The sequence below is a fragment of the Labeo rohita genome, chromosome 10 (assembly GCF_022985175.1).
Source record: "Labeo rohita strain BAU-BD-2019 chromosome 10, IGBB_LRoh.1.0, whole genome shotgun sequence".
NCBI lineage: Eukaryota > Metazoa > Chordata > Actinopteri > Cypriniformes > Cyprinidae > Labeo > Labeo rohita.
This window is the reverse complement of record NC_066878.1, coordinates 18,841,687-18,869,337: the sequence shown is the minus strand read 5'-3', so window position 1 is coordinate 18,869,337 and position 27,651 is coordinate 18,841,687. Positions and strand designations below refer to the sequence as shown.

Sequence of the window (27,651 nt, the reverse complement as noted above, 5' to 3'; positions counted from 1 at the left end):
CTCAGCCATTATGTCATTATGACTTATTTTCATCTGCTGAACATATATGATAATCATAAATAGATACTTTGAAAAAACTGTAATAAACTAATAAACTGTTTTATCCATGCAATTAATATTTGGGACCCCACTGACTTTCACTGTATTTTTGACAATTCTTTCATGTTCCACGGAAGAAAGTGACTCATACAGGTTTGGAATGACATAAGTGACCTCTTCAATGAAATATACAACCAGTATATGATGATGATGCATATATTAGGACCGTTTTAGTACGAAAGGGGCGGCAGGCTTGTCCCAGTGGTTGGCCAGTATGTTGATGGGAAGTATTAGGCGAGTGTAAAGTTACGGCTCGCACAACGCGGGCGGCAGGTTTGTTCTGGCGGTTAGCCAGGGTGAGGAAGGGAAGTGTTAAGCGAGTATTGGGTTACCTCTTGTACAGAGCGGGCAGCAGGTTTGTCCTGGTGGTTGGCCAGAATGAGAAAGGGAAGCGTGCAGAGCTGCGGATGCTGCAGGGCCGAGTGGAGCTCTGTACGCGCCACCTCCAGGTCCTCCTCCGACGAAGCGCTGTCCAAAACAAACACCACCCCCTGTGAGCCCTGGTAGTACCGGCTCCAGTACTTTTTAATTGAGTCCGCTCCTGCAACACAAAACACATAAATTCACAGCGTCATGATCGCAGCGAGGAAGTCATAACATTTAATACACACATTAACCCCTTCGCAGAATTAAAAGGTGGTTTTCCTGTCAGAGCTCCAAACAAAAAGCACAACGAAAAACTTTTTGGCAACCAGGCGGGAAACGGACTAGATCGTGTTTCGACACAGTATCAGTTCGAACATTGCTGGAATGCATTTGGTGAGGACCCTGACCTCCTTTCAAAAATCATTGCGGATATTGCATTATGTATTTTTATGACTTCAAGAACGCATGCCAACTCGCACTCTCGATCGGGGAGGCCTGTGGGAAAAGCCGTGTCCAAATGAAGAGCGCTCAACGCAACAGTGTTTCTTTAAAGTCGACCCTGAGAGCATATTAAAATGGTTTCTTCTGATGGCCAGTCTACAGCACAGTTCAAATGGGCCCACTTTTACAGTGAACATATGGTTTCTCTTGTGCACAGCAATTTGGGGGTACAAAAATGTGGCCACCAAGACACACAAGCGCAGCATGGCTTTGGTTAAAGTGAGTCACTGCGGGGCCTGTACCCTAACCGTGAAAAAACAGAGACCAGTTTGTCTATACCTCTTGTCCTTGTGAGTTTCCCCAACGGAATGCGTCATATTAATTACTAGCACGCCTCGCGCGCATCATATCCTATGACGACGAGTTCTTAAAAATTAGCTTTATCTCTCGATTTTCATCTCCACGCTTGAAATAATACACAGAATGCTATTCGAAAAGGTGGCGTCTTAAATCAACGCCAGACAGTCATCGACGGCTTTATTCAAAGCTCTTGAAGTTCGGCCAAGACGTATAAGCTGTTTGCCTGACACTAAGCAGCTGCGCGATCCTTTTTTTCTCCTCGCTAAACACACTGGACGCGAGTTTAATGGTTCCACTTCCAAACTTCTAAGCCTTTGTCACACCACAAATTGAGCTCTTAGTCATGCCTCGCCAAATTATCAGCACTAAAACTGTTTTAGAGGTCTCGGTTCACGTTTGGAACAGGCTCCACCTATCAGATTGAGTTTCTGAGCTCGACTCCCCAATATCATCGCTGTGTATGATGCACAATGCAATGCTTCCAGTTCTCATTAGGTACTATCCATCGACCGACATGTGAGCCTGACAGCAACAGCACACACTTTGCGATAGCCGGCCAAAGATATAATAATGTTTTTTTGCAGATGTTTAGAAATTTGTGACTCATCGTAAATATTTGGAATCCTTGTAGACAGGTCTGACTCATCTAATTAACAGGCGTTTGATCTGCTATTGCCATTTTACCAAGCACTATTAACGCATAATCGCTCAGCCTGAAATGTATTGTTCTATATGGCTTTTCTAAAACACAGTATGCTATCGTCTTAAACGTGCATCATTCATTGTGGCTTGACTTTTGAACAGTTTTACTCAAAGTCTCCATCTACTGGCTGTGAAAACAACATGAAAACGCTGGGAGGTCTTGGGCTTTGAAAAGCAGCAGTTTACTTTCATTTCAAAACATGTGCATTAAGACGAAAACAATGTGACGGAACAAAACAGCATTTATCAGCAACGGGCCGGTGCATTACAATCTCATGTGATAATGCAACTAAAGCACATTTTCGCAGAAATCATTACATCATGGCCGTAGTCCAGAGAAACAAAGAGAGAGAGTCTGCTAAGTGCTTTCAGATGGTCGCTGCGAGATGGTAAATGTGAGCATGTGGGGCTCCCTTCTCTGGTGCGCCTGACAGCCTGGCAGATCGCACAGGGTGTCATCGTGACACTGATGGGAAATGCACACAGACAGCGCGGCGCTTTGAACGTCTCTTGGCTTCCTGACATCACTCACGCAGACCCAAAACACGGGCCAGACGGGCAGACCAAGCAATAACACGGTAAACCGTCTCGATGGCCGCGGCGGAAACGGCGGGAGAGTCGGCGTGTCAAGTCGGCACACAACCTCCATCAATAAAGTGTGACATGAGCCTTCCGCGTCAGGTTCAAGGTTAATGTCCCAGCCGTAACCCTACACTGATGTTTTTGGGGAAAAAGAGGTCGCACTCCGCAGGCCCCTGACACTGAGCTGAACTCGCTGGAGGTCTGGAGGAAAGGTTTCCAAAGTGCTTAAAAGGAAAACAGGACATAATTATACCGGTTTTCAAGGAGAATTCAGAGGTTCATCAATTTCAAGACGATCTCCCATAGTGGGCTTTTTCTCACCAAAAACTGTCCAATAGTAATTCACTTTTAAAGGGTTAGGTCACCCAAAAATGAACATTTACTTTCTTCTGAGGAACATAAAAGGAAACGTTTTTAAGAATGTATTGGTTGCTCTTTTCCATGCAGTTAAAGGAGAAGTCCACTTCCAGAACAAAGGTTTACAGATAACGTACTCACCCTCTTGTCATCCAACAGGTTCATGTCTTTTGTTCTTCAGTCGTATAGAAATTATGTTTTTTGAGGAAAACATTTCAGGATTTTTCTTCATATAATGGACTGATATGGTGCCCCGAGTTTGAACTTTCAAAACGCCGATTAAATGCAGCTTTAAACGATCCCAAATGCGATTGTAAACGATCCCAGTCGAGGAAGAAGGGTCTTATCCAGCAAAACGATCGATTATTTTCATGAAAATAATACAATTTATATGCTTTTTAATCTCAAATGCTCATCTTGTCTTACTCTCCCTGAACTTTGTTTTTGTTCCGGTTCATGACAGTTAGTGTATGTCGAAAAACTCCCATCTCATGTTCTCCCTCAACTTCAAAACCATCCTATATCGCTGTTTTACCTTTTTTGTTAAGGGTGTTTGATCTTCTTTGCATGTTCACTTTGCAAAGACTGGGTCGGACCTTCTGCAGCGATGTAGGATGATTTTGAAATGATTTTTGAAGTTGAGGGAGAAAATACGATCAGAGTTTTTCGACATACCCTAATTGGGAGAACAAGACGAGCGTTTGAGATTAAAAAGTATATAAATTGTATTATTTTTATGAAAATAACCAATCGTTTTGCTAGTTAAGACCCTTCTTTCTAATTGTTTACAACCGCATTTGTGGTTGTTTGAAGCCGCATTTAAGCTGTATTTTAGAAGTTCACACTCAGGGCACCATATCAGTCCATTATATGGAGAAAAAAACCTGAAATGTTTTTCTCAAAAAACAATTTCTTTACGACTGAAGAAAGAAAGGCATGAACATCTTGGATGACAAAGGGGTGAGTACATCTGTAAACTGTTGTTCTGGAAGTGGACTTCTATAAATAATATAAAGGGTGTAACAATCAGTGTTAATTTTAGTCATTCATGAAACACAAGCAGAATAAATTTCTGTTTAAATCGTTCGTAAGGTTGTTTTGACGTAAACTTTCGAATTCATGAAAATGTTCGTATTTTCAAAATGTTAGCTGGTACTAAAGAAATGTACACCTGCTCCCTACCACGTGTAAATGGTGCGTAAAATGTTCTGTGTTCTTTTTGGCAAACTGATGACACTGAATTTTGATGCACTGCCATAATAAGTTCATTTGCCCTTGCCCTCTTTTTGATTTTTTTTTTATGTTATTTATTTATTTATTGCAGCTGAGTTGATAACTGTAAAAATACAGCGTTTGTCATTGTCACTATTGACCCAGCCATAAATAGAAGAGGGGCAGGACAAATACTGTCTAACCATCCTACTTGTACAACGACTGCCTACAACAACAGAGAAGTCAATATTACTGGTTACTGCTTTTTTATATTTAGTAAAATTCTTAAAAATTAGACACTAGTAATACGCTGCCACCGTGGATATTCCAAATCAAAGCAACTAAAGCGTCTCAGTGTCAAGTGTTTCCAGCGCCACCAGCTGGTCATTTTAAGAAGCTTAAGTTTCATGAATGAGGCCCATTGTCTTTTGACTAAAATGCCTTTTATTTTTAGTCATATTTTAGTCATCTGAATTGGTTTAGTTTTAGTCTAGTTTTAGTCGACTAAATCTACAGTAAATTTAGGCAGCTAAAATCTAATGTGTTTAGTTACAACGTAATACATTTATTAAGCATTTCTCTAAAATTACCAAACTCATTATACAGGTTTAATATTAAGGTTTTATCATGATAGACACAGATTTATCTGCTGTTACATGCAACATGCCTTTATATTAAAATGAAATGAAACCACTTCTTATAAAGAAACAAGAGCATGATCTTTTCAATGAAATACGAATGGTTACATAGGCTAATTATGCATTCTTTATAACAACTTGTTTACCATATTCTTCATTCTTTCAAGCAGATATAATTATTTATATAAATAAATGTAGATTAATCTTTGCTAGGGCTACTAAAGCAAATCAGTCAAGAGCAGTGAGTGATTTTCTGTCTTTCTTTTGTTGCTTGATTTACATTGACAATAGCAACTAAATTAGGTCCCTGTCCCTTTAAAACGGAATGCACAGATGCAACCCTGATAGCACATGTATATCATGTCTATTTGACGTGTGCATTTATATCTGCAAGACGTATTTTTTAGTGTGTTTGCTCATCAGCAATACATCTATAGGATGTCTCCTATCAGATGTCAAATAGACATCTTTTAGATATCTTTAAGATGTGTATGTTATAGAATGTATGTAAAACTGACATCTTACAGACATCTGTCAGATGTTGGTACACAGCAGATGCTTTCCAGATCAAGTGATCTTTATCAGACCTCTTGCAGATGTACGTGTGCTATCTGGGAATATACTGATACACGTCCGATATTCTCCCTACTGTTTACAATCACTTAAGACGTAACTGACTGTGTTTACGTGAATACTCAGCAAAACAGACAATTCAAATTCATTTTGTGTGTATTTCTCTGTTCATGTGTGAGAGGAGCTGCTTTGCTCTTTTGTGTCGTCAAATTTATCCATATATCTGCTTTTAAAATTAATCATTAACAAAATTAACACTGGTAACAATACATGTTTCATCTTTCTGTCTGTTTACAATCTAGTGCCACTCCTGGCTCTTCCAAGCTTTATAATGGCAGTGAATGGGTGTTGAGATTTTGAAGTCCAATAAAGTGCATCCATTCATCAAAAAAAGTGCTCCATGTGGCTCTAATAAAGGCCTCCTGAAGCGAATTGATGCGTTTGTGTAGAAAAAAATATCCATATCTAAAACTTCATAAACCATAATCTCTAGTTTAGTCTGGCGTTCCAGCAGATGATGTAGGCAGATGTGAAAGCACAGTGGAGAGAGCAAAACAAAACACCGGTCATGAATTGGAAGTAAAAAACAAGGATTTGTAAAGAAAAATTATGGATGACTTTGATATAAACCAAGAGGAGACTGGTTTTCCTTTGCTAAATACAGGGCTTGGCGATTTTTCTAATTTTATCGATTAATTTGAATGTCATGTTTTGGCATGATTTTATTTTTATAAATCGAGGAATCGCAATTGTGAATAGAAACATTACCAAATGTCAGAATTAGACACCGACAATATGCCAATGATAACAGTAAAGTGTTTAACTGCTCACTTGAGACGTGCTCATATCGCTAGGCGCCATTCACACAGAATGCGCTTTTGTGTTGACAAAGATGCAACGCAGGCAGTGGAATAGGAAAAAATATGCAAGTCGATGGGAGAGAACTTCTTTTAACTTGAGCGCTGTTTAATGCATGAGACGCTGCAACAGATGTGAGTGCAACAGTCAGATATGTCCATGCTGACAGAAAAAAAAAAAGAGAAAAATAATGGAAAAGGAGCGCATGGAATGAAAAAATAAGTGAAGAACTACTACTGTATGTCTGATATTTCATGTTTGCATCAAGGTGACAGGATGAAAGCTGCTGTTCATTGTTTTTAAAAAACATTTATAGTTAACACAACTCTCTCATGATAGTTAGCAGAAGGTACACTGCAAAAACAATTTGTTGAGTCAACTTAAAATAATTTGTAACCTGGCTGACTTAAAATTTTAAGTTCAGTCAACTCAGAAAAAAATTTATTCAACTTGAAATGTTAAATTATACTAAGTGACAAAGATATTTGATTTGAATCAACTTAATTTTAAGGCAGCTGGGTTACTTACCCATCTGAAAACACAAACACAAATATCTAAGTTGTTACTTAGTACAACTTAACATTTCAAGTTGACTAAACTTATTTTAGTTGACTGAACTTAAAATTTTTAAGGCAGCAGGGTAACATTATTTTAAGCTGACTCAACAAATTGTGTTTTTTTATTGTTTTTACAGTGTAGAGATTATGGTTTATAAAGTGTTAAATGTGGATATTTGTCTTACACAAATGCATCAATTAATGCACCGTGTGAGTACTTTTTATGATGGATGGATGCACTTTACTGGGTTTCAAAATCTCAGCAATCATTCACTGCCATTATAAAGCTTGGAAGAGCCAGGATATTATGTAATATTAACTCTGATTGTATTCATCTGAAAGAAGAAAGCCATATACACCTAGGATGGCTTGAAAGTGAGAAATTCATGGTGTAATTTTCATTTTTGGATGAACTATCCCTTTAACCAGAAAGATATTTTCATGATTCCCACTGAAACCCTGAAACACTGAAAGTTTTAAATGCTGTATTTCATTAATGACTGTATTATATTATTAAATTATTAATTATAATTCATACAAATGGAGGCTCAAATGTGTGAGCTTCTGGGTTTACCAAATTTGATGTGTTCTTTGTATGTATGCTGATCATATGTGAATAAAAGCCTAAATTCTTCTTTGGTGGGTGATCCAATGGGGACTCAAGTTTTAAAGCTTCAAAAAGACGGAAAAACGTCATCAAAGAATCATAAATGTGGTCCAAGCTTTGTGTCAGGAACAAGTTGAAATTTAAAGTTTCTAAGACATTTTAAAATGTTGGCGTTGCTCTCAAATATGAATGTGCACTTGCAGTGGATTGTAAGAAAGGGAAAAGGTTTAAGCAAACTAAATGATTGAAGATATCTGGCATGCTTCACCAGGGAGATGTCTGTCATTATGACATTATAATTAAACATCATGTGGTTAAAAAAAAGGGGCATGAATTATTCAGAATAAGACCTACTGTATAACACGCATTTGCAAAATAGATGGGATTAATTTCATTTAATGCCTACTTTAATCTTGACTTCCCTGGCTTTTCAACTGCATTAAAAACAAACAACCAGTGTATTTCTCAAATATCCTTTTTTTTGCTTGACGGAAGTATGTACTTTTTTTGTGACAGAAGTTCAGAACGAATCCAAACTTTTAGTATTTTCATTTTTGGGGAACCTATTCCTTTAAAAAGGTGACATTCGCTTTTCCATAACAGGCTTTGATACACACAGCCTAGATGGAAACGCCCCTCTTTAATCTCAGTTCCAGCAGTTATGAGTCCAGCATTTTTTTCTCCTCACCTATCTAGCCTTCTCTTCCCCCTAGGGTTCCCTGCATTCTCAACACCCTCTTATTCTTGTCATCGCTCATTCTAAAGACAAATTCAAAGCCTCAGCCCATCACTCAAAGCGAAATGCAGGCCAAGATGGCTCTGGGTTCACCGAGCGAGTGACATCTGAAACATTTCCTTTGCGTGCACTGGCTCTTCCTGAGGTTCAATTTACCTTGAAGAGAAGACTATTAGTCATCAAAGAAAATGAGCTCGTGTCCTTTCTGGTCAGGCTCTCATGTAACATCTGCATCAAATAACACTCATATTCGTCGTGATATGTCAGGTGATGTGTTGCCAAAGTTTACTTTTCAAAAGATCAGATACGAAATGATGGCTTAAAATGTTGTTACAGATGTGTCTGTTGATATTTAAATGACATTAGGTTTTTTTGGATTAATTCGGGATCCACTCATTTATTCATACATACAGATGAATGCACTTCTTACACTACTATTCAAAAGTTTAAGGTCAGTAAGGTTTTTATTCAGCAAGGACACATTCAATTAGTCAAAAGTGACAGTAAAGACATTCAATGTATCATGGTTACCATAAAAATGGTTTCAACGTTTTCAAGGTTGACAGTAAGAAGAAATGTTTCTTAAACAGCAAATCAGCATATTAGAATGATTTCTGAAGGATCATGTGACACTGAAGACTGGAGTAATGATGCTGAAAATTCAGCTTTAAATCACAGGAATAAATTACATTTTAAAGTATATTAAAATACTAATCATTTATATGAAGTTGTAATAATATTTCACAATTTTACAGTTTTACTGTATTTGTGTCAAATAAATGCAGCCTTGGTGAGCATGAAACCCCAAATTTTTAAATATTAGGAAAATGCTTCACTGTTTATTAATATATAAATTTATGTCCACTGACCCATTATAAACATGCAAAACAAATTTATAATAAGTCTCTTAAATATCAGATGATTTGAGCTTTTTTACAGGGTTCTTACAGATACTGTAAAATCAAATTCCAGGACTTCCAATGACTTTTCAAGCACTACTTTTTTTGATTTTCAATGTCTTCTATTTCAAATTCTTAAAAAAGGAGAAATAGATAAATAAAAATATACTAATAAAATTGGAAAAAAAAAAAAGTAAAGCACATTCAAAGTATTACTACTAAAGTATTAAAAAGTATACTACACCTTTACTACCACAGTTAATTTTCTTAAGGGATATGTATTTGTGTTTTTATAATGTTTTTAGAATGTGTTCTAATGTTTAATAAAAAAAAAAAAATCTGAAAAAAAAAAGATTTGTGAAATCGCTCTGAAATCCTTATTTCAAACAAATGATTCGCAAAACCACACCGAAGTTCCGATCTGAATAATGATTCGCATCATTTCAGATCAGGAAATGCTTATTGCGAATCATTTGACTTTGATCGGGACTTCAAATCATGTATTGCGATCATTTGAATCATTCAGTTCGCAAAATGATTCACAGAGCCATTCACGATCTGCGATCCGGGCTCCGTGTTCTGATCTGAAATGATGGTTTGCGAATCATTATTCAGATCTGAACTTCACAGAATCATTCAATTCGTTCACAAACCTTTTCCGATCTAAATCAAATGATACATGCCCTGAACTTCCGATCTGAATAATGATTCACAAACCACCATTTTAGATAAGGACTCACAGCACAGACTGTGAATCAATTAACTTAGATTGGAATTTTTTGCATTGCAAATAATTTGATTTCCATCAGGACTTCAAAACGTGTATCTCAAATCATTTGATTTGAATCATTCAAATCACAAAAAAAAGATTCACAAACCCATTATGATCTAAATCAAATGATTCCCAATATGCTGGGTTCCAATCTAAATCGCGATACGCTACCTGATTACAGCGCTTCAAAACAGTGATTCATTTTGCAACGTTTGATTGATGGTTTAACTGATTCAGATTTTCGAAAAGCTCAGTTTCACACATCACTATATGCTTTTTAAACTATTTTCAAGGAAGGCTGAAATTCAAAAATGAATGGCTCTTTTAATTTGATGTGGTTTTTGCAAGTGAATCGCTTGACATGAATGATGGAAGTCAAAAGTTTGAATCAGCCGGAGTGGTTCCAGCATACATGACACAATTAATTTGGTTCATCTGTTCCTCTTTACACGTCTTCAGCCATGTTTACACGACACTGTCACATTTACTACAACTTGCTTATGAGGGTAAATTTAAGACTTTTTAAAGACCTTTTTAAGACCAACTAAAGAAAATGTAAGGAAAAAAATTGTTTTACTTTCACTTTCAAATTAGCAGCAATTCAGCGTCTTGTTTGCTTTTAGTTTGTTTGAATTTTCCCTCTTTTCTTTGGTTTTATGTAGCTTGTAAAAGCGTTGTGCACATTTTACTTTCACTTTCAAATTAGCAGCAATTCAGCGTCCAGCAGTTGTTTGTTTTTAGTTCGTTTGAGTTTTCCCTCTTTTCTTTGGTTTTATGTAGCTTGTAAAAGCGTTGTGCACATTTTACTTTCACTTTTAAATTAGCGGGATTAACGCAATGTAACAAACTTTTATTAAAAAACAAATAATAATACACCATGTACACACCATATGCATAGTATAAAATAATAACTTACACAAAGTTTAAATAGGTATACAAAACTGACAACCAGTAAACACAATGTAATCAAACAAATAAACGTTGGACGTTTATTAGCAAAACGAATATGAAAGCTTGGAAGCACAGCATACACCTTGACATAATATAAAATAATAATTTAAAAAATTACAGTTTAAATAAATAAAAATCAGCAAACACTGTGGAACCAAATAAATATGAAACTTCCACTATCACCTTAGATTAATGGCAGAAGTCAACAAGCTTTTCAAAACCCCAAATACTTTTAAAACAGGCGCTTTTGCATTTTGTTTTGAAACACTACCGCCATAGTCTTGTGCTTTTCACCTCTCTCTTCTTGTCAGTCAGCTCAACTCACTCTCTTCACATGATAAATTAAATCTGATCTGTGATGTGATTGTAGTTCGTCACTGCATTGAGCAGCTGCGTTCAGTTTTAATTGTATCGTCTTTTGTCTAACTGAACTAAATTATTTTTATTACTATAAAAAAAAAAATCAAAACGACAAGTTCTTCTTCGGGTGACTGACAGATGAAGCAGCACATACCACCATCTACCACATATTGTTTAATGAATATTGAGCGACCTAAGCCATGTAGCACAGAAATGACTCTGCTTTCGCTTCACTTTAAAATGAAACACAAGGAAACAATCCCTCAAGAAAATTAATGCCATGATCATATGAATTTAAGACTTCCTGCTCTGATTTAAGACCTTTTTAATGCCTTAATTAACGGAAAAGCGATTTAAGACTTTTTAAGACATTCTTTAAAACCCGCAACGTCTTTTAAACTGCATTAATTTTGCGTGAAAAGATGTGGTTATTAGCAAAATTAAACACTTGTTTCATAAATACAATAGTTCAAGCACTTTTGAAGTTCCGCTTCAGGAATACTGATATTTTCAAAGGTTTTCCAGACCTTAAACTTCAAAAAGTCAAATTCAAGTACTTTAAGCACCTTGTACGAACCCTGTTTTTAGTACAAGACAAGGTAAGTTGTTGTTCAATTTCATGTGGTGACTCCCACATAACATTTCAATAGAAATACGTCATCACTTTTCACTTGATGGTTATAACACATGACATTACAATTAACCGTAAGATTAATTTTCTAAAAATGCATGGCATCTGTGTTTCTTTAATGTGGACACACTTATTTGTCACTGACCCATAAATCAAAAAAACAAACAAAAGTGGTATTCTCATTAACAACAGAGAGCATTTACCTCCGAGCTCCTTGACATTTAAAATGGCATTCTGGAACGGGACAGCTTTAATGCTAAAACCTGCAAATAAAAGTTAAACAAGATTAACAACCATAAAAGGAAGTCATTAAAACACCTCACTGGTACACTGACCGAGATTCAATCAAGTACACTTAAAAAAACAATCACAAGGCACAATCTGAACACAAGGGAAAGTGGAAGTGCAAAGAGGAAGTGCAAGGATCTGTGTTTGTGTTTGCATAACGGGTCTGGTATTGCTCTTTGATGGTGGGCTGACCTGTGGTAGGGACGATGTTGTCTGTTGCCTCACTGCAAAGTCTTGAGAGCAGGCTGGTCTTCCCAGAACCCGTCAGACCGATACAAACCACGTCATATTCTGGTCTGGGAGGGGGAGGTCCTTTACAGCACAACGTCCTGAAACACTGAAGACAGCAGAACGGGGAAGGAACGTTAGAAAGGTTACAACAATTTAGATAAAAACGTCCCACTCATGTTTGTGTTTACGCGATTTTTTGCAATTCTTCGCGAGAAAGCCTGTGGGTGTATGCGTGTGTCACTCCAGAAACAGAAACACATCTCAAAGACATCTGACATCTGTTGACACCATCTGGTTGAGCAAAAGTTACTGCGAAAGAAAAAAACAAGTCTACCGCACAGCGCTTCCATTGAAATCATATGGGCCGAAAGTCACCACAGTGTTCTGGGATAAGTAAGCACCCCTATATATTTCCGCCAAAAAAACAGCCCTGTTTTGTGTAAGCCCGCTGTCAGAGCCCTTCGGTTGACGTCATGACATTGAGTGATAAAGCAAATAAAAAATTGCCCAATAAATTTCAACAGAGCGCAGTAGAACTAACCGCCAAAACACACACACATAAAGCCAGCCCATAATACTGCTTAAACCGATCACATCACAGATCAAACGCTTCCTACTATACTTTCTACGCGAGGAAGATCAAAGCGTGCTTGACGTGCACATTGTGCGAGGAGGAGGCATTGTGTTCGTTACGACGGTGCGGGTAATACGGTCAGGCCCCTTTCGAGTAAAAACAAACTGATATTTTGTATTATATTCTTCTCTTCCTGTCTGCCTCTTTTTTGAGTTACAAAGTTCATTGCACATCTGAAGGTCTTTATCTGGTTGGCTGCGTATAGTTGGATCTCCAAACAGAGACTCGTAATAACCTCGGTTGCAAAACTTTCTACTGCCTACATAGCATCCTGACCCAGATGGACCTTCAGAAGAGAGATTTGGAGCGCTCCGCATGGGCCACAACTCAAAAAAGATGCTGGCATGTTGCTAATAAGCACAGAAATACACAGCAGACAAATATTAGGAAAATAATCAACTGAAGCTGATTTCTGGCAGTACTTTTTCAAACATTTCTTTTAACTAAGCTTGTTCATGCAATAAAAATCTGGGATTGTGAGAAAGAAAAATGCCTACTTTTTGGCACTTTTTGACTGCAATGTCTTACTTTGCCGTCTAGGTGCGCAACTAGAGTTTTAAAATAAGTTGCTTTGACTCAAGGTGGCAAAACTTATTCATGAAACAAAAAATTACGGATAATGTACTCACCTTGTTGTTATCCAAGATGTTCATGTCTTTCTTTCTTCAGTCGTAAAGAAATAGTTTTTTCATGCAAACATTTTATAATTTTTCTCCATATAGTGGACCTCAATGGTGCCCACGAGTTTGAACTTCCAAAATGCAACTTCAAAGGTCTCCAAACGATCTTATCTAGTAAAACCGTTATTTTTTGGTTTTGATATGGTATGGTTTGACATGATATGGTTTTTCACCATACTCAGTACACTTAGACGTGATTCTTAGTAGTGATGGGAAGTTTGGATCATTTAATCGACTTGGACCTTTGAGTCTTGCTCAGCAAAATGAACGAATCTTTTTGAGTCATTTCATTCATTTTAGCAAAATATAATTAAAATGTTACGTGTTACTTCCCTAACACATCTACTGCTTACACAAACGTTGATCACACTACAAACAAGACAAAACTATAATGCTATAAGAAACAGAAAAGATTCATTCATTGTTTACCTGGGTCTTTAGTCTATGATTAGGTCACCTCATCTCTTATCTGACAAGTTTTCAGGTTTGAGTCGTTCATTCATCCATCATGTGACAGCCCCATAAGATGAATGAACGACTCGAAAACCTGAAGACTCGAAACAGGTGAACTAATTCCAGTACAGAACCTAATAGGATGTTGCACATGCATGACTGAACGAATCACTCCCCGAGACGACTTGTTCTTCTGAGTCACATTAAAGATTTGTACAAAATGAATTCCCAATTCATAGCATCATGGATGCACATCTCAGAGCCTGTGCTACGCAAGCTTTCGTGCTTAAAAAGTATACAAATTTTTATTTTTGAAAAAAATGACCAATCGCTTCGCTAGATAAGACCCTTCTTCCTAGGCAGGGATTGTTTAGAGCTATTTGAAGCTGCATTTAAAATACATTTTGGAAGTTCAAACTCGCAGGCACCATTGAAGTTCACTATATGAAGAACATTCCTGAAATGTATTCCTCAAAAAACAATTTCTTTACGACTGAAGAAAGAATGACATGAACATCTTGGATGACGAGGGGGTGAGTAAATTATTTGTAAATTTTTGTTCTGGATGTGAATTTCTCCTTTAATACTCAAGAAGCTGGCTATAAAATGTAACAAGTGCCGCCCACTTTTTCAGTGGCCAGAATCAAACAAACCAGCTATAAGGAAAATCACAACATTAAAAAATATTTGGAAATCTACAAAAAGACAAACGTACAAGACTGTGTGCTTTATAGCTTTAAATGAAGAAAAAAACAACAGGAACTACATTAGGAACAATGCCATGAAGCTTTTTTATTGCAAAATATGCATATATATTATTATTTTGATTCTCTGATTGGTAGAGAGTTTATGAAGAATCATGGGTAATTTTCTAAATTTCTGACTGTTAGACAATTACTAAAAAGTTGAAATAATACAAGCTAATGGCTTCAACAAAAGAATGCACTATTGATTTTTGAATTCAAATGGAGTATTTTAACCATGTCCTTACTACCTTTCTAGGCCTTGAATGTGTCAGTTGTGTTGCTGTCTATGCAGGGTCAGAAAGCTTAACTTGTGTTCTGAAGATGAATGAAGGTCTTACAGGTTTGGAATGACATGAGGGTGAGTAATTAATGACAGAATCTCCATTTTTGGGTGAACTATCCCTTACTTTAATGAACTAAGCTATCTTTAAAATCAGTCCGCATATGTGACTCTGGACCACAAAACCAGTCATAAGTAGCACAAGGATATTTGTAGCAATAGCCAAAAAAACACTGTGTGGGTTAAAATGATTGATATTTCTTTTATGCCAAAAATCATTAGGATATTAAGTAAAGATCATGTTCCAAAAGATATTTTGTACATTTTCTACCATAAATATTTCAAAACTTAATTTCTGATTAGTAATATGCATTGCATATTTGGACAACTTTAAAGGCAATTTTCTCAATATATTGATTTTTTTGCACCCTCAGATTCCAGATTTTCAAATAGTTGCATCTCGACCAAATATTGTTCTATGCTCACATCAATGGAAACCTTATTTATTCAGCATTCAGATAATGTATAAATATAAATCTAATAAACAGAGCAATTCCAATAGGGTCCTCGCACTGCAGTGCTCGGGCCCTAAAAATGACTGGTTTTGTGGTCCAGGTCACATATAGAGAAAATGAACAGGATTTCTACTTCCAGAACCGACTGCTGCACTCTATAACCCTGACAAGACAACTCATCTAACTTCCGCTAACTTGCTTTATGACGAAGCTAACAATGAAATCCATATGTCTAAATATGCTACGAATTGCGCTGTGACTGATTAAAAGACACAATGTGTGAAATCAAACTAGTAAGACGAATCTCTCAATAAACCGGGCATTTCTTAAAACATATCTGTGCATTGATTTGTCATGTGACACTCCATCAGCTGAGCCAAGCAGACACTGGATAATACAGAAGAGGATAAACCGTGAACAATGCAGTGAGAAATCGTGACAGTCTATGCATTAGTTCCTTCATTCATACATCATAAAACCTGAACATGTGACTGCGAGGAACTGCAAAGAAGATGTGAGGGGGTGTGGTGGGGGTTCACTCTAAATTGAATGCAGACTGAGTTTGGGTGTACGGTTAGCAAATGCTGCCCTCTAGTGGACACACTGAGCTTTACACCAATCAGATCCAATGATGGTTGAGTACACCAATTGCCTTTTTCTAAGCTTTCTATTGATGTATGCTTTGTTAGGATAGGACAATATATGGCTGAGATACAACTATTTGAAAATCTGGAATCTGAGAGGGCAAAAAAATCTAAATATAGAGAAAATCACCTTTACAGTTGTCCAAATGAAGATCTTAGCAATGCATATTACTAATCAAAAATTAAGTTGATATATTAATGGTAGAAAATTTACAAAAGATCTTCATGGAACATAATTACTTAATATCCTAATGATTTTTGGTGATTATTTTGACCCACAGTGTATTGTTGGCTATTGCTACAAACATACCCATGCTACTTATGACTGGTTTTGTGGTCCAGGGTCACAAAAGCATTGCAAGCAATCCAAAATGTTACAATATTATAATATATGTACCACTAACCATTGTTTTTGGAAAGCCACAAAAATGTTAATACAGATTATTGGTCTTTTTATGCTTATTGGGCTTTTTCATTTAACATTATCCCAAAGAACAAAATGTTTTAGTACATTTTATGGCTGACGTCACTCATCTTGTTTTCACAACCTCTACTCAAACCACCTGATGTATGGAGACAAGCACTATTCACAATCTAATCAATTCCCAATGGGTAAAATCAAGTCTCGCCCTACATTGTTTTTTCCCAATGAATATCCTGCTATTCTCGGAAATCCTTCTCTGCTGACATAAACCCAGTCCAAGCAAACAGGGAAAATAATATTACCAATTTTTTTTTACATCTTCTGAAGAAAAAGTGAGTCGATTCAAAAACAGCCACCATGATGCTATTGTGTTTCGTAGCCCAAAGTCAATGGCTAAATGTCAGTTTATTTTAAAATGATTTATTTATTTTTTGTACGTTTTATAAGAAAATGCTTTCCGTTTTTCAACTTTAAAGTTGTGATTTTGTTTGTGAAATTTACTACCAGTTCTTGACCATTTTTATTTCTCAGTGTAGTTCATTTTAAAATGTAAAAACACTAACAAGCCTTTACACTAACATGCTTTATTCTAAGTGTTCTTAAGTCAGTTTTAGGTGAACCACTCCTTTCATACTAACCATTATTTGTCACCTGAGTACAACCGCTGGCCCACTTTCTTCAAAAAAGAGACAAAAACAAAAAATAGCCTGCAGGGATCCATGAAAACATTACCTCAAAACTGATACACTTTTGAAACAGGAAGCTCCTCAATCACTTGAACAGACACAAGATGGCAGCACTATGTCCCTGTCTAGTTCAAACGGACATTCTTATTCAGTCTTCTGAATAGTGTATCAGAAAGACAACAACTATGCGAAATATTCAGTCAAGACTACAGCCGAAATAATCTCTGCAGGATTGCAGAAGTGGATTGCATCATTTCAGGAAGGAGACAGCAATGCTTTTTGATTTAAAACAGGTTGGACCTGTAACTGGTGATCTAGGAATCTAAACAAAGGCAGTAGGTCATACAATAGCGTGTTTTGAAGATTTCTTTTCCATACAAATGGAAAGCTGTTTATTTATGTACACGTAGATGGTTGCTTAAAAGATTTAGACTAGTCTTAAAAAGTTAGTCAGCTATTTTTTTCTTTAAGACTGGTCATAATGTTTTAAATTCAGATGCAGAAAAATGTAGATTAGTATAAGTTGAATCCAAAAAATAAGACTGATTACCCTTTGGTTAACTGCTAGTTGGTCAGACTAGTACTTAAGACACTGTCTTAACATAGAGGCTATGTTTATGCAACCGGACCCTGGCTGTCAGCATGCATGAGGATGAGCACAGGTCCTTACCAAACTGAAGTGTAAACTTATAAGGGTCAAAGACAAATGAATGTGTTCAAGAAAAAAAAAAAAAAAAACAAGTAAAACTTTCAAACTGAAGGCTGAAGTCATGAAGGCATGTACATTCATTTGGTTCTTAAAAAAAAAAAAAAAAAAAAAAATCAACAAAAGTTTACATTACTCCCAAAAATGTGGTGTAACAAAAAATACATTACTATATTATATAATGGTATATTATTATTATATATAAACTAGGGCTGTCCGTTTAATGCATTAACTCAATTAATGGAGACATACAGACAGTTTCTCATGAGGATGCAGATTATTAATGCAATTTAGGCCTGCCATTTCTTTAAAAAAACAATTGATCATATTCACTGCGTTAACATGAATCATCTTCAACCTGCTGAAATGTTACTATAAATATATTTCCCTTCCGTATGTGCATTCTGAATAATAAATAAATATATTTCCCCACTAGCCTGCCGCATTCTCAAAAAAGTACTTTTCTTTTGCTGACCATATTTCATACCTGATGAATGTACAATTTTAATTTAAGTTTGACTGATACCCTTAACACCCTTAGGAAAACCATGGTTTTACTACAGTAAAAGTGCCATGTTTTCCCCCTTTTTACTATTTGTATAACAACAATTTTAATACAAATAGCCTACCATCGTTAAACTATGGTCAGTGTAGTGAAACCCGAGTTAATTTGTGGTTATATGGTTTAACTTAAATTGCAACTTTTGGTTTTATCTGTAGTAAAACATGGATTGCGGAACCAGGGGGGCCGTCCGGGACTGGGCCCGGGTAACTTTTGCGGTCTGGTACAAATTATGACATAGAAAAATACATTGGCTATAGACTCATATGGATTATTCATTAAAAGATCGCGATCTCGATTCAAACACATGCAATCTTATTGCTAAATGATGATGATATCGCCATGCCTAAAACCTTTGAAATCGCAATCACATCGGAATATTTAAACCTGCTTTCGCGCAACCGCTGATCCAGAGAGAGCTTTGGTCGTGTAAGTTAAGCTTTATGTCTGAACAAGCTTCACGACCAGGATACACGATATAAGCTACATTTCTGTGTTGCAAACATCAAATAATAACTAAAGTATTCGGATAAATGTTCATTAAAGCCCTGCACGGGCCTCATACATATTTCCTAGCCCGGCCCTTGTCCGACAGCTTATCAGAATTCTCTTCCCAAGCCCGTCTTTCTTCCCCCCTTTTCCCAAAACAGCTTATACTGTTTCGTCTATTGAAATAGTTTAGTTTTGTATGTAATGGCAAAGTGATTTTATTTCGTTTCATTCTTTTGTTAAGTTAATTTAGAAAAACGTTCAGAGCATTTTTGTTTATTAAATATAGCCTAAGTTTTTGTTTTTTAGTAACGACCAAGCGGTCAGCGGAAGACTGATCTGACACAGTCTGTTTGATCAATTTTGCCTTCTCAAATCATCACAACTTGCTTAAAATAAAATCTACAGATATAGGCTCAAAAGAGTTTAAGTATAAAACAATGTTAGTTTCAATGTTAAACTTAGAGAAATGTGCGCTATTAGACGCATACCCAAATTTGTGTGGAGAGTGGAAGTTAAAGTCTTAATTTTGACATTAACTTTCATTTTTACACCAGACATACATATCGGTTCAAAATATGGGTTATCGGTCTATTTGAGCTGTAATAATTGGTATAGGCCCTGAAAAACATATCGCCAATGCCTAATATGTGGCCTTGGACCACAAAAACAGTCCTAAGTAGCACGGGTGTATTTGTAGCAATAGCCAAAAATACATTGTATGGGTCAAAATGATCGATTTTTCTTTTATGCCAAAAATCATTTAGATATTAAGTAAAGATCATGTTCCATGAAGATATTTTGTACATTTCCTTCCGTAAATATATAAAAACTTAATTTTTGATTAGTTATAGTTATGATTATGCATTGCTAAGAACTTCATTTGGACAACTTTAAAGGCAATTTTTTTTTCAATATTTATTTGGACCCTCAGATGCACCCTTATGACTGGTTTTGTGGTCCAGGCTCACATATAGTCTTTAAAAGCTTTAAAAACAGAAAATACTAGTCACTGCACTTATAAACTGAATTTTTCAAGTATTTTTAAAAAAAATGAATCAAATACGCCACTGACCAACAAAATAAGACCAAAAGTGGAAGTTGAACTATTGTTCAGTGGCATGTGAGTATTAACTGGACTATCACAAGAGTATAAACACACCACCTTTACCCAGTTAATCATGCATAGAGCAAATTACACCATCATTACAACATTACAACATCAATGGACTAATCTTTACACAGGTAGTGCAGGTGACTATCCTAATACATCACTGATAATCTAGGCTTCAACAACAGTACAAAGGGCTATAACAACAGGCCAAAATGCATTTTGCAAAGCCCCAGATGCATCTTCATCTATGTGGAAATAGCCACCACTGCCACTGACGGTTATCCTACTCTACACTGCTGTTATGATAGTGCTTCCAGGTAAATACGGGCTGGGCCCACTGCCAGTTGGAAAGGCCAACAACAGGAAACAGGAAGGGTCTAAACTGTGATTGATGCCACAATCAGAGGACTGGGAGGAAGAGGTAGTTCCATGCCTGAAATGCACCAGAGACATGCTGGCGAACAATAAAAGCAAACGGCACCTGTTTGTTCTAGGAAAAAGGTAAGGGAAAGGGGAAAAATCATTACATGAATGCCAGGTCTTAAAGACACAAGCAACAGGTTGATGAGTTGCTTAGCAAATGTTTAAGACTAAAAAAAAAGAAAGATTAAAAGGACATAAAAGTGGAAAACTGTGGAACTGCAGATTCCCCACAACCTAATGATGTTTTCAGCCATGATTTGAAAATATTCAAAAATGCAATTTATTCCTGTGATCAAAGCTGAATTTTCAGCATCATTACTCCAGTCTTCAGGGTCACATGATCCTTCAGAAACCATTCTAATATGCTGATTTGATGCTCAAGAAACATGTCTTATACTATCAATGTTGAAAACAGTTGTGCCGCATAATATTTTTGCGTAAAACATGATTTTTTTTTCTTTGATCTTAAAGTTATTATTATTCTTCTGAGACTAAATTTTCTGACTGCTACTCCTCCTAGAGCTTTAACTCTACAAACTCCAAACTCAGCCCAGATCTTCAGACTGGTCTGACTCGAGTTGCTATATCTTTTCTAACTGATCCGACTTACAGTTTTCTTAAAAATCCCGATTAAAACTGGGAAAAATCCCATAGACTTACATTGACGGAATGTTCAAATGAGCCAGCACTATTCAAATTTCAACTGTCAAAACTCCCAGAATCCTTTGAGACTCAATCAAGCTTCCCTTCTATGTACTGTATTTCTAATCCATTTAAACTCATTAAACTCATCAATCTCTATCTATCTATCTATCTATCTATCTATCTATCTATCTATCTATCTATCTATCTATCTATCTATCTATCTATCTATCTATCTATCTATCTATCTATCTATACTATCTATCTATCTATCTATCTATCTATCTATCTATCTATCTATCTATCTATCTATCTATCTATCTATCTATCTATCTATCTATCTATCTATCTATCTATCTATCTATCTATCTATCTATCTATCTATCTATCTATCTATCTATCTATCTATCTATCCATCTATCTATCTATCTATCTATCTATCTATCTATCTATCTATCTATCTCTCTCTCTCTCTATCTATCTATTTATCTAACCATTACTAACTATCTATGGCTAGCAACCAGAATCATGCTAGCAACTTTGCTAATCATGCTAGAAACATGCTAGCAACTAATTGCTAGAATCATGCTAGCAACTTTGCTAATCATGCTAGAAACATGCTAGCAACTGGCTAATCATGCTAGAAACATGCTAGCAAATGGCTAATCATGCTAGAAACATGCTAGCAACTTGCTAATCATGCTAGAAACATGCTAGCAACTTGCTAATCATGCTAGAAACATGCTAGCAACTTGCTAATCATGCTAGAAACATGCTAGCAACTTTGCTAATCATGTTAGAAACATGCTAGCAACTGGCTAATCATGCTAGAAACATGCTAGCGACATGCTGGTCATGCTAGAAACATGCTAATCATGTTAGAAACATGAAACATGCTAGCAACATGCTAGTCATGCTAGAAACATGCTAGCGACATGCTAATCATGTTAGAAACATGCTAGCAACTTTAATAATCATGTTAGAAACATGCTAGTGTAACCCCTCCACCCGGGTCCTACTCGCACACCGCTCCGAGCGGGTCTCGAACCCGGGTCTTCGGGATGGGAGGCGGACGCACTAACAAGGAGGCTAAAGGCTGCAACCTCTAGCGTCTCTAGTGCTAGTGCATCTCTTGAGATCTGGGGAGTGAGGTTTAACCTGCACAGCACTTACCCGCTGGCCTCTGAAACATGCTAGCGACATGCTAATCATGTTAGAAACATGCTAGCAAATGGCTAATCATGCTAGAAACATGCTAGCAACATGCTAATCATGCTAGAAACATGCTAGCTAAACTGGCTAATCATGCTAGAAACAACAACATGCTAATCATGCTTTAGAAACACATCTTGCAACTTTGCTATCATGTTAGAAACATGCTAGCAAACTGCTAATCATGTTAGAAACATGCTTAGCAACATGCTAATCATGTTAGAAACATGCAACTGCTAATCAACTTGCTAATCATGCTAGAAACATGCTAGCAACATGCTAATCATGTTAGAAACATGCTAGCAACATGCTAATCATCTTTAGAAACATGCTAGCGACATGCTAATCATGTTAGAAACATGCTAGCAACATGCTAATCATGCTAGAAAATCATGCTAACGACATGCTAATCATGCTAGAAACATCTATTAACATGACATCATGTTAATCATGTTAGAAACATCTTAGCAACTTTAATAATCATGTTAGAAACATCTTTAGCAACATCTTTAGCAACATAATCATGTTAGAAACATCTTAGCAACTATGCTAATCATGCTAAAAACATGGTAGTGATATGCTAATCATGCTAGAAACATGTTAGCGACATGCTAGTCATGCAAGAAACATGCTAGACGACATAAACAACATGCTAGTCATGCTAGTCATGCATACATGCTAGCTACATGCTAATCATCATAGAAACATGTTAGCAACTTTGCTAATCATGCTAGAAACATGCTAGCGACATGCTAATCATGCTAGAAACATGCTAGCGACATGCTAGTCATGTTAAAAACATGCTAGCAACTTTCCTAATCATGTTAGAAACATGCTTAGCAACTTTCTAATCATGTTAGAAACGTCTTAGCAACATGTTAATAATGCTAGAAACATGCTAGTGACATGCTAATCATGTTAAAAACATGCTAGCAACTTTGCTAATCGTCTTAGAAACATGCTAGTGACATGCTAACCATGCTAGAAACATGCTAGCGACATGCTAATCATGTTAGAAACATGCTAGCAACATGCTATCAACTTGCTAATCATGCTAGAAACAGACTAGTAACATGCTAGTAACTTGGAAATAATGTTAGAATCATCTATCTATCTATCTATCTATCTGTCGATTGATAATCTGACCAATACTATCTATCTATCTATCTATCTATCTGACAGACTACATTCAAACTTTAAAACTTTAAAAATATTTCAGACTGAAAACCATCCAAACTTAAAACTTCTTAAAGTATTTAAACTTTTGAAACTTCTTAACTTTTCAAACTTTTCAAATTTTTTAAAACTTTCTGGTCCGGCTTTCTCAAGCCAACTTAAAGTTTGTCTTGACGAACTTTCTTCTTTTCATCAGTAGACTAGCATTATTTATGATCTGAATTTTGTAAATTAAGTTCGCTTTTGCTATGTTATAAGCCGAACTTCGGATGCTTTCACTTTCGGGTCGCAATCTGAATACAACATTTCAAAACGAAAACAGAAAAGTAGAACTAAACTGGGTGACTGTGAGGGTGCTTTGCGAGGAAATGAACAGGACATAATTCATTGCTACAATTTCTTAATTCGTTCCTATGATTTATTAATTTATTAATTTGTAAAATGAGGGAACGAATTAATATGTAGTATTAATGAATTGTTAATTTATTCCCACGAAATATTTTATTTCCCACCCGCAATTTATCACAGTAAGAGATACGAAAACATGGATTAAAAGTGAATGACAAGAAAATAAACCTAAGAAATTAAAGGGTGAGACGGTGAGGATTTGGGAAAATAAAAATATTAAGTTATGTGGCAATTCGTGACCAACTGGCAAAACAGTACACTTTTTTTTTGCACAAGAATACCAACATGTTTACCTTCTCTGGTTTAACAAGCGGTCTTTTACCCTACTCGAAAACCAAATCCTCCGTCCGCCATCGTTTCCAGAATAGTCGCGTCCTTTTTGCCGTCACCACCTGGCTCGTGCTGACACTACAAATACAAACCAGGCTCTACACCCAAAGCGCTCACAACGAAAACTACTCTTTGCGTGATCAGTGAAATCCTGAATATGCCACGGCTTTGTAACTCTGTAACCCGCGCTGTATGGAGCAGTGCGACCACGTCAAATTTTAACTTGCACATTTAAATAAAAAAAAAAAAAAAAAAAAGTGACAGTTTTGATCATTCTAGAGCCCTGCAATACAAAGGCATTCAACATGGAAAGAAAGTAATAGAAATGTAGTCACTAAGTCATGTTTAATTATAATTTCTAATTATTTTTTACGGTGCACTGCGCTCTGACAGGGCTGCGGGACACGAACATAATTATTTCCTACAACTTGTTAATTCGTTCCTACGTTTTATTAATTTATTAATTTGTAAAATAAGGGAACGAATTAAAAAGTCGTATTAACGAATTCTTAATTTATTGCCACGAAATCTTTTATTTCCCACACGCAGTTTACCCGCATAAATGATCCGACAACATGGATTAAAAGTAAATGACAAGAAAACAAACCTGCGAAATTAAAGGGTGAGACGGTGATGATTTGTGAAAAGAAACTATAAATATTATTAAGTTTGTGGCAATTCGTGACCAACCGGGAAAACAGGACACACAGCCGCTTATGGCTTTAAATGTATTGGCTCGAACTGCATGAATCCAAAAGTATGGTCGCTACTAACATTTGCCTGCTAACCAATTATTTAACTTATAAAGAATGCTTTGTACCTCACTTGTGTCATATTCACGAAAAATGTTTCATATGAGCAACAGTGTGTTTTGCCGTTGCGCCGCCGAAGAAAGAGAATTCACTGACCGCGCGCCGTAATTACTTTTTATTTTAAATGCAGATCATGTCATGTGCAAACACAGCCATTGGGTTTCAAAATACAACAAAGAGCACCATAAAACCATTTAAAATGTGCATTTAGCGATCTAGTGACTGGATATGAAACAGGCAACAGTAAATTATCCCAAATGGAACAACGGCGCGCTTTCTCCTATAGCCGCTGCTGCCACTGCACGTGCTATTGCTATGCATCATTCTGTATGTGTATTCTCAGTTTAAATGCAGCGATACAAAACAGTGAATCTACTCCTCATTCAGTCAAAACTTTGCTTCAAGAATGAGCCACACTGCTGACGTGATCTAATCCCTAGCACACCCTTAGCACATGTGAGTTAACATATTCATCTTATCGGCAAAACATATCGGCATAATTTTTCATATCGGGCCGATGCCGATATTTACATTTGAAGTCATTATCGGCCGATTCCGATATCAGTCCGATAATATCGTGCATCCCTACCCAAAATCTCAAATGTAATATATATATATATATATATATATATATATATATATATATATATATATTCTAAAAAATGATAACCCAGAATAACCCTGTCAATTTTGACCCAGTGGTTGGGTTAAATGTTTAACCCAGCCTTCTTGGCAGTTTTACTTAACTATTATGTAAAATTCACTTTATGACTGGCTTAAGATGAACCCAAAATAGAGGCATCAGCAATAATCAAAAGGTGAACATTTATTAATAAGCAATTTTTTAAAAATGTATTCTTTAATTATTATTTATTCTAATTATTAAAGTTAATTTATTTAATCTATTAATTTTAAATTATTTTAAGCATGAACTATAAAAACTTAAAAAAGGACTATAAAAATAATTTTAACAGCTTTACAGATCAAATGACATGAAAGCTTCAACTGAAAAATGTATATAAATGCTTTATAAAATTATAAGCTTCCCATTTCTGCTTTTAAACCAACGTTAGGATCTATAACATACATTGGTTAAAATTTTTCAGTGGTAGTGTAAAAAAAACACCCTTGTTACCTTGTCAAAAACAGCCCTTTTCACAGCAAGCCGTTTTTTTTTTTTTTTGCATTTGCCTTTAAATGCTAATGAGCTCTGCTCGCCCCACCCGTCTCTTCTGTGGGGTGACGAGCAGTACTGTTTACTTTACGCATTTAACCACATTCAGCCGCGAAGCTTGCTAACTAGCACATTATTAGGAAAGGCAATTTGCAATAATGCAATAAAAAACACTTTACTTATACTCACTTCTGCTGTAGGTGAAGCTGGATCATGAATGATTTGCGCAAACATAGAAGCATTTATGTAGATCGCCATTTCTTTTTAAAAACAAAAGTAACTCTAATCCTCTGAGTATTCAGCAGCTCAGATGTCAGGAGTAAATGATGACTGCTATGTTCATTATTACATCCAACAACAAAACACCTCAATCGCTTAGAAGCCATTCTTTTCTGGGGTGTCCATACACCCCTTCTAGAACTTTGAGGTCCAGTGAGCTTGGTCTACTTGTTGTGCCTAGATCTAGACTTAGGAAACGAGGAGATCGAGCTTTTGCAACTGCTGGTCCGGAACTCTGGAACAGTCTACCGCTCCATGTTAGATTAGCCCCCTCTATCTCTGCCTTCAAGTCTGCTCTAAAGACATATCTTTTCTCTCTTGCTTTCAATACTCCTTGAACTCTAATCCATTGTTGCTTCTATTGTTGTTTTTATTTTTGATACTTTTGTTGTGCTAATTTTATGTCTGAGATTTTCCTATTCTACTATGTTCAGCACTTTGGTCAACTCTGGTTGTTTTTAAATGTGCTTTATAAATAAATATTGTATTGTATTGTATTGTATTTTCTTTCCCTGCACTGGAGTCGACACAATGGCGGTCGGACTCACTCAGGGCGGGTCTAAGGTGAGACGGCCGTGTCCATCAACTATCGTGGGAGCGGCCTTGGTCTGTGTGACATCACACTGACAAGATGCTAAGAATGGCTGGATTTGAAAAAGAGGACATTACTTATAAAGATAAAAACTGAGTGGATTTTTATCATTATAGGGTGTTTGTGTACACACACTGCCAACACACATTTATGTTCAAACAACATGTAAAAGCGAGTAATGCATCAGATGACCCCTTTAAGTAAGGATTGAAAGCTGTAGCTCAACAGTAAGCTGAGAACATTCACTCTGCCTCTCATGCTGATTCATGGAGGCGATTGGATACGCTGTGAATATCTTCCATATCACCGTAGTGGAGCTCTGAGTCAATAGAGCGCATGGGGATTTGCACAGTATTAAAACTCCAGTGGGATAAAAGGAAGGGGCTCAACAATGCCCAGCTAAGCTGGAGCTCCCCCCGTTGCTCCTGCACTGATGGCGTTAGGCTATAA

The 27,651-nt window shown here is 36.4% G+C and overlaps 1 protein-coding gene across 3 annotated transcripts in view; it reads right to left on the bottom strand.

Annotated features, from left to right (window-relative positions):
• Positions 1–27,651, bottom strand: part of arl15b (ADP-ribosylation factor-like 15b) — a 73,162-nt gene that overhangs the window by 31,967 nt on the left and 13,544 nt on the right. For all 3 annotated transcript variants that reach the window (XM_051121718.1, XM_051121716.1, XM_051121717.1), the window contains exons 2-4: positions 12,182–12,326; positions 11,905–11,964; positions 432–640 (exon numbers count right to left, since the gene is read on the bottom strand). In XM_051121718.1, coding sequence (XP_050977675.1) covers positions 432–640; positions 11,905–11,964; positions 12,182–12,326 — 414 coding nt within the window. The remainder of the gene's footprint in view (positions 1–431; positions 641–11,904; positions 11,965–12,181; positions 12,327–27,651) is intronic.